Here is a 12,398-nt window from a genome sequence, read left to right on the forward strand (position 1 = left end):
CTATATTTCATTAAACTTTTTAATTCATGAAGCTAGGTTCTATATCTTAGGAGATATTAAGGTGTTTGTCGGCATTTTGTGGGTGGAACTATTTCATTGCCCGGCAGTGTATTATGTTCTAAGTACTAATAAAATCATTATTATTTTTAGATTTGCGAACGCATTAAGGATAAAGGTTGGATGGTTCAAAAAGATCCGTTAGGACGCATGGGACCGTATGCTTATAAGGGCGACCAGTGGGTATCATACGATGACATGGATATTCTGAAATCAAAGGTTAACTTAATCAAGACAATGGAACTAGGCGGAGGCATGGTTTGGGCACTTGATTTGGATGACTTTAGAAATAGGTAAGTTACCTCTGATGTTAAATAATACTTGCACGCATAAATGGCGTCTCTAGATTCATAGTTTAAAACAAATATGTAATAAATATTTCAGATGCGGACAAGGCAAGCACCCGCTGCTAAACACAATAAAGCAGGGATTACTGGACCCTAAAATATACAAAGAAACCATAATCATGTCCAAACCAATCAACAACTTTTTGAACGATGACCTAGAAGACATTGAAGTAATACCGAGCTACACCAAGAAAACAACGACCACGCCGCGGCCAGAAGCCACCACGCAATTAGCCCCGATGCATACCACTAGGAAACCTGTAAAACCAGCTACTGCTGCTACTGAAGAAAGATACAAAGTAGTGTGCTATTACACTAACTGGGCTTGGTACAGGTAATTACACTGTTTTATCCATCAAGTGCCATGATCTTCGATAATTTACCGGAAGCATCAATTATCGTCATTTATTTAAATTTCAGACCTGACTCAGGAAAGTACAGTCCGAGCGACATAGATCCCTCATTATGTACGCACATCGTTTACGCCTTCGCAGTGCTGGATAGCAGTAAATTAATAATCAAGCCACATGATGTCTTCTTGGATGTTGAAAACAGTAAGTTTCCTTTACCGATAGCTAGTCGATCCCGTTTAAACACTCCATTAGTCAGCAAAAATTAAGAATGTATATTTTATTGCCTACAGAATTCTACGAAAAAGTGGTGGCACTGAAGCGTCATGGTGTAAAAGTGCTGCTAGGACTTGGTGGTTGGAACGACTCGGCCGGGGACAAATACTCGAGGCTAGTGAACAGCCCTTCGGCTAGGAGGACCTTCATTGTGCACGCTCTTGACTTTATTGAACAGTTTGAGTTTGACGGACTTGACCTCGACTGGGAATATCCTAAATGCTGGCAGGTAAATACAGTTACTCTTGATTTTATCATTTTCGTATTCTGTAGTTGATGTCTTCCTATAGCTAACCCTGAAATGTTAATTTTTCACTCAGGTTGAATGTGAAAATGGCCCAAGTTCTGACAAGCAAGGCTTTGCAAGCTTGGTGAAAGAACTTAAATCTGCTTTCACACCCCGAGGACTCCTACTTTCCGCTGCCGTGTCTCCCAGCAAACGAGTTATTGACGAAGGTACTTCATTTTTCAAATTCTATTTGACACATTTGACAAAGTAAATCTAACGAATGATCTACTATGTAACTATTACCTATTTCAGGATACGACGTTCCAGTACTTTCCAAAAACTTGGACTGGATTGCGGTTATGGCATACGATTACCATGGTCAGTGGGATAAGAAGACTGGCCACGTGTCTCCTATGTACGTCAGCGATAAGGACGAACACAAAACCTTCAATGTGGTAAGCATCAATCATAGTCAAAAACAATAAACTGGGAAAAGACAGGAAACTGAAAAATCTTATAACATCAAACATTTGTAAATGTACCTAATCGATAAGGAAGTAAATACTACGTCACTGTTCTCCTGAGTCGGTCAATTTCCTTACAATCAACCTACCTCCAACATTAGCTGAAGCAGAATAAGAAAACCAAACTTAAACACCAACAACAATCATATCTATTTATCTTTTCCAGAACTTCACGATGCACTACTACATGCAGAAGGGCGCGTCGCGTCGCAAGCTGATCATGGGGGTGCCCATGTACGGACAGTCGTTCTCTCTGGTGGAGCACGCGGGCGCCGGGCTCGGCGCGCCGGCGTACGCGGGCGGGGAGGCGGGGGACGAGACCCGGGCCAGAGGGTTCTTGGCTTTCTATGAGGTGGGTGGAAGATCTACTGAGCCTGAGAGAAGTGGTACTGAGTCGAGAGAAGGCGACTTCATTCATCTCTTTAGAAAAATTAATTCGATAACAGAATTTCACGAGTCTACATAATGGGACATATCTCTGCGCTTTTTAATCCGAAACCACTGAATAATCTAATTAATTACAGCAAAATAAATACTGTTTTTTTTACGATATATCTACAATCCCCAGATTTGCGAGCGCATCAGAAGCCGTGGATGGAAAGTGACGCGCGACCCCGGCGGCCGCATGGGCCCGTACGCGACACTGGACGACCAGTGGGTGTCCTTCGACGACGACTCGATGATCCGACACAAGGCTGAATACATCCGGGAAATGGGACTGGGCGGCAGCATGATCTGGTCACTAGACCTGGACGACTTCACGGGGAAATACTGCGGATGCGGCAAGGCACCGCTGCTGCAGAATATCAACCATGTGCTGAGAGGAAAGGAGGCGCCACCGCATTGCTCGCTTAAAGAAAGTAAGTACCGATTTGAAATGCCATTATAGGTGCATATAATCACAAAATCTTACTAAATCACATCCATAGAAAAGCGTATGCACTTATGATTATCATTTTGCTCAGTCATCTCATCTATTGTCTAAACATCTATCACATAAATCATGGTATAATAAAAAAATAAATCACCCGTAAATGTTCGATAACAGTTGAGGTACCTGAGTCGGAGCAGTCGTCGATGGGCGTCCCGGCGAGCCGGCCCGAGAGCTCCACCGAGCGCGACGAGCCGGAGCCCGAGCCCGCGCTCCCCGCCGTCGAGGAGGTGCCAGACGTACCCGACACTGAAGAAAACGTAAGATTACTATTTAATTACTCGTGTATTTTTATTTATATGCTATATTATCATGTAAACTAAACGAAACTAAACGGTATAGCACGAAAAAGAAAAGACGAGTTAGAGTTTTCACTTATAGTCCTACTATGTCCCTAATTTGATAAAGGATATGTAAACGTGATGATAATTTTGATTGGAAAGAGATGGGTTTACAAAAGTGCCTACGTCCGGCAGCGACCTAATGATTTGTCACAAAATTAATTCAGCAGGGTAAAAGCATGGTTGAAGACGATGAAGATGAAGACTTTGGGTACTTATATGTTATCTTCTGTAACATAATTATTATAGCATACATAATGCTTGTTCACAGGAATTATCACTAGACGGCAAACAATGCTCAGGGATCAGGTTTGCTGCTGATGCCACCCAGTGTAATAAATACTACCTGTGTATGGCCGGCCATTACGTGGAGCTAACTTGCCCAGAAGGAATGTATTGGAACAAGGTAAACCACATTAAATTGATTAAATAAATTTATTTATCCTTGAGAGTTGTATCCTAATACCTTTCTTTATATTTTTCAGAACCATTGCGATTTGCCATCAAACTCAAACTGCAGAAGTAGAGCCCAACTCAGACTCTCTAATGAAGAGAATGCGGAAGAAATTGTAGAGAAACCAATTATTGCTTGCTACTTCACAAATTGGGCTTATTACAGGTAAAGCTCCACAATCTTGTATTAATTATCATAAAAGTTGTGTAGACAGATAATCATGTAAAATATTATTTATAAAATAAATGGAATGTTTTATCAACAGGGAAGGCAGTGGCAGGTATGGTCCCGAGCAAGTGGACGCCACACTGTGTACCCACATCATCTACACCTGGGCTCATCTAGACTTTAACTCCAGTGAAGTTATCCCAGGAAACCCTGAACTGGATTTAGAAAACGGTAAGTAAAAATTTAACGATAAGGAGATTGTAGTAGGTACATTGGAGAAGGGTCACTTAAAATAACACTATAAGCAGATCATAAGAAGGTATTTTCTACTGTCTATTATTTCTGCATTGTTACTATTTTCAGACTTCTACGGCAAAATCACTGAACAACGCTTAGCAGGCGTTAAAGTCATTATTGGCGTGGGAGGCCTAGAGGACTCGGAAGACAATGAGTGGAGCATGCTGGCGCAGATGCCGGAGAAACGGAAAATGTTCGTCGAGTCAGTCATCAGATTCCTGAAACGATGGAACTTTGACGGCATGCAATTGGCATGGCAGTATCCAGTTTGTAAACAGGTGAGCATGCTATATTTTAGCAAACCGTATTATTTCAGTTCTATCGTCCTACATCTTTCATACCTAAACAACTCTTTACCTACCTATATCTTTCAGGTGCCATGTGAGACCGTGGATTTAGAGGACAGGGATAACTTCAACATGCTGCTAGTCGAACTTGCCAAGTCGATGCGTCCACTCGGCTACGAATTATCAGCAATGGTAGCTGCGTCTCCGGAAATAGCTGCGTTAGCGTATGACACGGAAATACTGATGGCGTCAGTCGACTGGGTGGCGGTGGCGGCTAATGATTACTACGCTTCTAAAACGGGAAGAACTTCGTATCTGGTATCGCTGGAGTCGAGGGAGGATAGCAGTGTAAAAAGCTTTGTAAGTATTCGATCTAAATGGGTTATATGTATTATTAGATTTAAGACTTGACGCTGTTTCACAAAACCGCAAATCAAAGAGTTATACCTTTTCGAATTGTCAATAGATATGGAGACATTTCCGCCAGTGAAGCTTCATTTATTTCAGTCTACTATGTACCACTCCAAACTACACAACTAAATGAAAACATTAACCAATTCTTCCGCAGAACTCAACCCTAGCCTACTGGCTGAGCGTCATGCCTCGTCGCCAACTAGTAGTAGGCGTGCCTGCCTACGCTCGCAGCTACACTCTGAGACGCCCCTCGGCGGGTGCCGCGCCGGGCGACGTGGCCAGCGGGCCGGGGCAGCCGGGGCCGTATACTGATGTGCCCGGGTTCCTCGCTTATAGTGAGGTATGATTAAGTTGGTATTTCTATAGGTAGTTTTCCCCAACTAGAATCGCAACGCTAGCCAAGTAACGAAGAAAAAAAATGGCTTCCCTTCAGATTTGCTCTCAGCAGTGTTTGTAGATGGCATTGAATATAGCAGACCTTGAGTCTAATAAGAAATAGTTCACGAATAAATCTTTCATCATAAAACTAACAAACACACAAACCCCACAGATCTGCACCAACATCAAGTCACACAAATGGACGGAAACCCGCACCGCCGACGGCACGTACGCTCAGTCATCGTCACAGTGGGCTTCTTACCTTCGTCCAGAGGAAGTGTCCCGTATCGCCGAGTCCCTCCACGCGGCGAGGGCCCGGGGCGCCGCGCTGTGGGCGCTGGACCTCGACGACTGGCGCGGCCACTGCTCGTGCCGCTCGCACCCGCTGCTCCGCGCCCTCAGGCGGGGGCTGCTGCAGATAGACACGGAAATGTGCTGATAGTCGGATGCGAGTGTTTGTGATTGTACTGACAATCTGACGGAAAAATCTGCGGACGGAATAAGACATTGTAATTGGTAACTGGAATAAAAGCCAAATGATTTATAGTTTATACTAACAGCTGTAGGTAGGTACTTTATCACTCAAAAAGCAAACTGACTATTAATTGTGTCTACCTTTATTTTTTTACCTTTTGTCTTTGTGTTTGCGTTTGAAATTTCGTCTAGGCGCAAGATCCGCAGATATTTTCGCCAGATTTCTTCTACCTATAGGTTTCAAGTTCAATGTGTTGGGCTTGTTTGTGACTGTTGATTTTAATGAGGTGATACTCAACTTAAAGATAAGTAATTATAGATACTTAGGTTTATATCGAACAGTGAACTGATGCATTTGTAAAAACATTAGAATAGTTATAACGATAATAAAATATGTACTTAAGTACTTTAAACATGAATTTTTAAATTACCTAGTTACCACCAGATGCTTACCACTTAGCTATTTCCGCACTGAAAATTTGCTACTTATAGATATTCTTTTAAATCCACCTCAACAGATGACAAGAAAATAGCACCAGGCAGCTATAGTCTAGGGCAAAGGAACCTGACCCCGCTCCTGGTAGCATTGTCACTTTGCCAAAGTCGCTTTGGGTGTGATCAAGGTTTCTTTGTTCCAGATTGTAGAGGTACTATACTAGAACTTTACTGAAAACCCAACCTAAAAACCATTCACTCCACAACAATAATAATAAATAATAATAAAAATAATATAGCCGTGGTATCTCAGTCGGCGAGATGCGGGTTCGAATCCCGGCGCTGACATGTACCAATGAGTTCTTTGAATTTAAGTACAATGCATACCATCGTTCTTACGTTGAAGGAAAAATATGGTGAGGAAACCTACATATCTAGATTTAGCACATCTAGATATGTGAACCCACCAACCCGCTGTGGACCAGCGTGGTGGGAAATGGTCCAAGCTTAGGAAGGCAGTTTAGACCTTGGGGACATGCACAAAGGTTCCATTATAGAGCGAGCCAGGTGCAGGTACTCACACCACCACAGAGAATAGAATAGAATAGAATAATTGCTCGTGCCCATGACTTAACGATGTGGTAGTCAAATTAGTATTGGTATAGAATTTTATTAAATATGATCAAACTGAGATGAAACTCTATCTTTTAAGTAATAAAAAAAACCGGCCAAGTGCGAGTCGGGCTCGCGCACAAAGGGTTCCGTAGCAGCAAATATAATAAACTTATTATGTCAATTTATACACCTATCTCAAAAACTATAAGAGATACTTTGATCAAACCAAAAATCGTTGAAAGAGTTAATTAGCATGCATCACCTCTATTTTTTTTAGAATTTTATACCCCGTAGTTATAAAAATAGAGGGGGGGGGACATACTTTTTACGACTTTGAGAGCTGATATCTCAAAAACCGTTCACTTTAAGAAAAATGTTTTTTAGAAAACTTTATATCATTTTAAAAGACCTTTCCATTGATACCCCACACGGGTATGTACATCGAACATGTATGGGGGGCCCCACCCCCAATTCTTTTTTTTACTATTTAGTGTCATATTTTTGTAGCGGTTCATACAACACATATTCCCATCAAATTTCATCACTGTAGTACTTATAGTTTCCGAGTAAATCGGCTGTGACAGACGGACAGACGGACAGACGGACAGACGGACATGACGAAACTATAAGGGTTCCGTTTTTGCCATTTTGGCTACGGAACCCTAAAAACTCTCTGCGCTCGGATCATAGAGAAAAAATAAATAGTTATTAGGTACTTATACAAAGTCCTAGCTTGTTCAATGGAAATACGTGGGAAATACTAGCTACTCATCAATAGATGTCGCTTGGTATGATCGTCTGACTCATGTGTGACTCTGAGACTCTAGAATAGCCGTGACATCATAATATCATGTCTGACTCATTTCCGACTACTTATTCTAAGGGCGCCTTCAAATTAGTCGCTAACACCCATATTCTAAGTCATTTCCTTCACTTAAGATTCTACTTCACTTGTTGAAGGATGCCATAAGGGATCTCTCACAGAACACTTCAAATCGGTATTCTAAGGGTGGGTTGCATCAACATCCCGGTTATCGTAATAGTTAAGGTTAAACTTAGCAATGACAGAGTCGTTACAGTTAACATTTTACTGCAACGCGTTGCACCATCAAATCGTCGGTCATTGTTAATGTTATTAGGGTTGCTAATCGTTTGAGACATAATTATCCCCAAAGTTATTGTTGGAAACGTTTTTATGTAAGGCAATACCAAATCTAGCTGTCGGACTGAAGCCGTCACAGAGTACATTGTAGCCGTCATTCTCTGTCAAAGCACTCAAAGTCAACATGTCATAGGAACTAAGTCTGTTGTTCCTCCAAATATTGACCAAAAGATTATCATCAATAAAACCCGCGACAAAGTAGACTAATAAGCCTTTATTAAGAGCGGTGGTAGCTCAGTCGGGTAAGCGCCCGCTTCTCACGCCAGAGATGCGGGTTCGATCCCGGCGCTGACATGTACCAATGAGTTCTTTTAACATAAGTACAATGTATACCATCGCTCTTACGGTGAGGGAAACATCGTGAGGAAACCTGCATTTCTAGATTTAGCACATCTAGATATGTGAACCCACCAACCCGCAGTTTACCAGCGTGGTGGAGAAATGGTCCAAGCTTTGGAAGGCAGTTTAGACCTTGGGGATATGCACAAAGGTTCCATTCGAGAGAGCCAGGTGCAGGTACTTACACCCCCAGAGAATAGAATAGAATAGAAGCCTTTATTATTAATTATCTTATTAATTAATTCTTAACAAGTTGAAATAAAAACTAACGATGTAATCTATTAAAATAATTATTTATTGACATCCTTCGATTATGCTCTTCATTCCTGTTAACTGCATAGACAGGTTCCTCTTCATCAGATGATGAATCATCATAAAAAACCTAGCTGGTGGTACAGCACAGGGTCTCTATTTTGTTTACATAATATATAATGCAGCTATGCCGTAGCCACAATAATGGGCTGCACTCTTCTTAGTTCTGTCCTTATTTTCATTGATATATTTCTGTATTTGAGTGATTGCAAAATTTCTGAAAACAAGGTTATTCAATTAAAGAGTTACGTAGGTTACTTTGATATTAGATTGCTGCGCTGGACCGGCAACCGGCCAACCGGTGGTGGTAATGTCGAAACGCCATATCTCCAATGTTTAACTAGGTTTCAGATAGGCTAGATACATAATATGTCATTTTTATTTCAGGAAAAATGCGTCTATTATGTAGTCTGAGCCTATCTGAAACCTAGTTAAACATTGTGAGATGTGTTTATTATCGCATGGTGGAGAGAAAACCAACTGTGACCCATAAGCTACTGATGCGTATATCAGTAGATAAATATTTGAATCTAAAATTTATAATGCATAGATTTCTAGGTAATAGATATACTAAAAAGAAAGGTATAAGTATACATAAGACTTAAGTACTTCCTTATTATTCCTGACTTGTCAGAAAGTTATGGAAGGTATGTACCTATACATATAGGTAGGTATTTATACATATGGATACACACAGTGCCTCTTCGAAAGCAATACTTATAAGTAATTATTTATCAAAATCTTGTTATTGTCAAGGCAATATTTTTAACATACACTAGCCGAATGGATGGAACCAGTGAAATACTTTTCAACAATATTTAAAAGCTGTAAAATGTAGAATATCGATCTAGGCCGCTGGGGCTCAGGCCAGCACATGCTGACTAGGGTATGTAATTCTGGACTGACCTCAGAAATGCAGCAGCCGACCCTGGAGCCTCGAGGACCTGCTCAGTCAGCCCTGTACGACGACACGGCCTGCAACTCCTGGCGCGGCATCTAGTCATTGGAACGAGGAGTGGTGCTTGAAGGGAAGATAATTTTACTAAATATCTCAGCCTCATCAGCTACTGGAAAAGATTAGATGAAGGCTGTGACACTGGCGGATAACTATAGCTCGACAACTTCGTGCGCGACCCTCCTTGCGGGGTGACAGACGCGGAGGGGACGAGGTACCCAAGACGACAGCGGGTAGCGGGTGAGGTAGAGGGGAAGGGCAACGCGTGCTATGCACGTCATTATTACGGCAGTCTCGGCCGAGCAGTCGAGGCGGCCACATGTGTTGTAAAATCTGTCATAATCTGAGTTCGACGCACATGAGACCACTGATCCTGAGACCATTAGTCTTAGGGTGCTTTTCCACCAGAGATGTGCTATGCAGCTATGCTGCGAAGATGTGATATCTACGCTACGAAAATATGTGACCGTTTCCACCAATACTACACTAGGTAGCTGTGCGAGGAAGATGCGCTACGAAGATGCGCCGCCGCAAAGTAGCTGTGCGAGAAAGATGCGCATCTCGAGCTATGCTATGTATCGATAGTAGGGAAACGACGGGGGCGGCGGCGCATACTGTAGGTCTGCTCTGCACATACATAGCTACACCACTCGCGATGGTCCATAGCACATATCCATAGCACGCATCCATAGCACACATCCATAGCACGCATCATTCCATACAAAAAACATATCTTAGTTGAATCCGTTTCCACCAGTGCTAAGCTATGTGCACCAATAAATATGATTGGTGGATATCAAACGCATCCATAGCATCGTAGCATAGCACATCTCTGGTGGAAAAGCACCCTTAAGATGAGTGTTGAGGCCGGAGCCTCCACAGTTGGAATATTTCTTTAGGTATCTTTTTAATATTATCATTATATTATTATTAGGTATCTATAATTCGTCAACAAAATAACGTTAAAACAACAAATCGTATAATTTCTCAAATTAAGGGGCTTCTTGTAGAACAGCGTACCAAAATTGAAGGTGGAAGATGATAATCTTCTTCATTAAAGAAAATGGAAGTCACTAATAATTACTGAATGATTCTGGTGAAATCGAAGTTGTGGAACACAAAAAGACATTGTTCGATAGTGTAATAATCTCTGCAAATAAAATATACACATGTGAAGAGAATCAGAAAGTATACACGAATAATAAAGACATAAGCTTCGCCGAAAATAGTGCTGAAATTGATAGAAACATTCCATGGTAGGAAGGATGGAGGGAGAGGATGACCAAACAGCTACTGCGACTCGGAAGTGGAGGCCAACAAGGACGGCTTCCTATCGACCCGTTGGACCAGCCAGATGAAGTTGCGATATTCCACATCGTAAGGATTCCGGAAGTGATTCCCGAAGCCTACAATGAGTTCCCTGAAAAGTGACATGCAGCAGTGGCTAGAACGCCGGGGTGTTCAGCATGATAGCTTTATGCGTAAATGTGATTTAATGAAAGTAATTGATGAGCAAAACACAGAGAAAAAATACAAAATTGATGAAATTTTGAAATAAAATGGTCATATCGTGCTTCGCCTACCCCCATACCACCCGGATTTAAATCCTATTGAACTTGTGTGGGGGTACGTGAAAGGCGAGCTTGCAAGAACGTCGATTGACTCTAACTTAGACAAAAAGATAAAAGACTTAGAGTTGCTTTTCTCTAATTATTCGCCTGAAAAGTGGAGAAATTGTGACGACCATGTCATAAAAAATGAAGACGAATATTATAAATCTGATAGAGTATGTTGGATAAATATATTTAATAAAATAAATATTATATAGGTTTTTGCTCACGTGATGATTCAAGGTCCAAAGCTCGGCGTGGAGGGCCCTCCCGATGCTTGAGTAATCCGTTTTAATCTTGAGGTTCTCACACACAAAATCACATGTCCACTTATAATCGTATACACAAATATAATGCCTAATAGCAGCTGGTAATATTTAACCGAAAATACAAAAATTGCGAATATCGAGACCGCGCCGAAATACAAGAGCAGATAACCCGACGAGAGGCTGCCAACGACTGAGTAGACTGTCAAAAATAAAAGAACCTACCCACATACAATTATTAAAGTGTTCGTCGGTACCGAACAAGTATTTGACGATGTATTGGACATGTATGTTATTGTTTATTTATAATTTAATGTAAATTAAACATGAAATATTATAGTTAGGTATACACTGAACTAATATGACTTCAAAGTAGGTATAATGTTTTTTTTTTGTTTTTGTTTTAGATTTATAATTGAAGTTAATGAAAACGACAATGAAGATGAGGATGACGACGACGATGAACAAGTTCAAACAGAGAGTGAACATGAAAGTGACATGGAAATTGATTTATAAAATAAAACACTTTAACATTAATAAATTCAAATTGGTAGATATTCTGAAGGTAGACATCCTAATTTTAATGCTGTCAAACTATAAATTTTAAGCTAAATATGACATTTACGGGAACACTCATTGAATAAAATTTTACTTACTCTTACATTACGTCAGAAATAGTTACAAGCTATCGCGAGATTAATCCGGGCACACTTTTCTACGTGTGTAGCATGTCGTGCTACCTCGCCCCCGCCACGTCTCTCACCCCGCAAGGAGGGTCGCGCACGAAGTTGTCAAGCTATAAGTATTCAGTTTTTCAAAACATGATGCAGGTCACTATATTCATATTCTAGATTGACAAGTAACACACAGTCTAATTTTGTATTCTAACTAACTCGGCGGTTAACGAGTTCCTGTGCAGTCCTACTAGGAAGGAAAGTTATTTTATAAGCCTTTGCACCGATTTTGTGGGCTACTATCATTCTGTATCATCATGTGTGAATATTATGAGCTCTGGCAGCATTCCTTGGTAGATGACATCAATTAATAAAGATTGATTAACACAACTATATAACTATTATAATAGTTGATAAATGAAACCCGGCTAACATGTCCTAACTGGGTAAGTAAATGATCAGTCATGCCACCAGGATAAGTAAAATGTTCAGTACTTCATATG

At 41.0% G+C, this 12,398-nt stretch overlaps 1 protein-coding gene across 1 annotated transcript in view; it reads left to right on the forward strand.

The window, feature by feature from the left end:
- Positions 1 to 5,940, forward strand: part of LOC105382027 (probable chitinase 10) — a 28,904-nt gene extending 22,964 nt beyond the window's left edge. The window contains exons 35-50 of the mRNA XM_048623717.1: positions 151 to 350; positions 442 to 738; positions 825 to 958; positions 1,048 to 1,259; positions 1,351 to 1,486; positions 1,572 to 1,714; positions 1,950 to 2,135; positions 2,352 to 2,643; positions 2,832 to 2,974; positions 3,327 to 3,461; positions 3,541 to 3,674; positions 3,775 to 3,908; positions 4,041 to 4,252; positions 4,349 to 4,621; positions 4,830 to 5,015; positions 5,226 to 5,940. Coding sequence (XP_048479674.1) covers positions 151 to 350; positions 442 to 738; positions 825 to 958; positions 1,048 to 1,259; positions 1,351 to 1,486; positions 1,572 to 1,714; positions 1,950 to 2,135; positions 2,352 to 2,643; positions 2,832 to 2,974; positions 3,327 to 3,461; positions 3,541 to 3,674; positions 3,775 to 3,908; positions 4,041 to 4,252; positions 4,349 to 4,621; positions 4,830 to 5,015; positions 5,226 to 5,492 — 3,084 coding nt within the window. The 3' untranslated portion in view covers positions 5,493 to 5,940. The remainder of the gene's footprint in view (positions 1 to 150; positions 351 to 441; positions 739 to 824; positions 959 to 1,047; positions 1,260 to 1,350; positions 1,487 to 1,571; positions 1,715 to 1,949; positions 2,136 to 2,351; positions 2,644 to 2,831; positions 2,975 to 3,326; positions 3,462 to 3,540; positions 3,675 to 3,774; positions 3,909 to 4,040; positions 4,253 to 4,348; positions 4,622 to 4,829; positions 5,016 to 5,225) is intronic.
- Positions 5,941 to 12,398: the final 6,458 nt, after the last annotated feature.

The sequence above is a fragment of the Plutella xylostella genome, chromosome 10, assembly GCF_932276165.1.
Source record: "Plutella xylostella chromosome 10, ilPluXylo3.1, whole genome shotgun sequence".
Taxonomy (NCBI): Eukaryota; Metazoa; Arthropoda; class Insecta; order Lepidoptera; family Plutellidae; genus Plutella; species Plutella xylostella.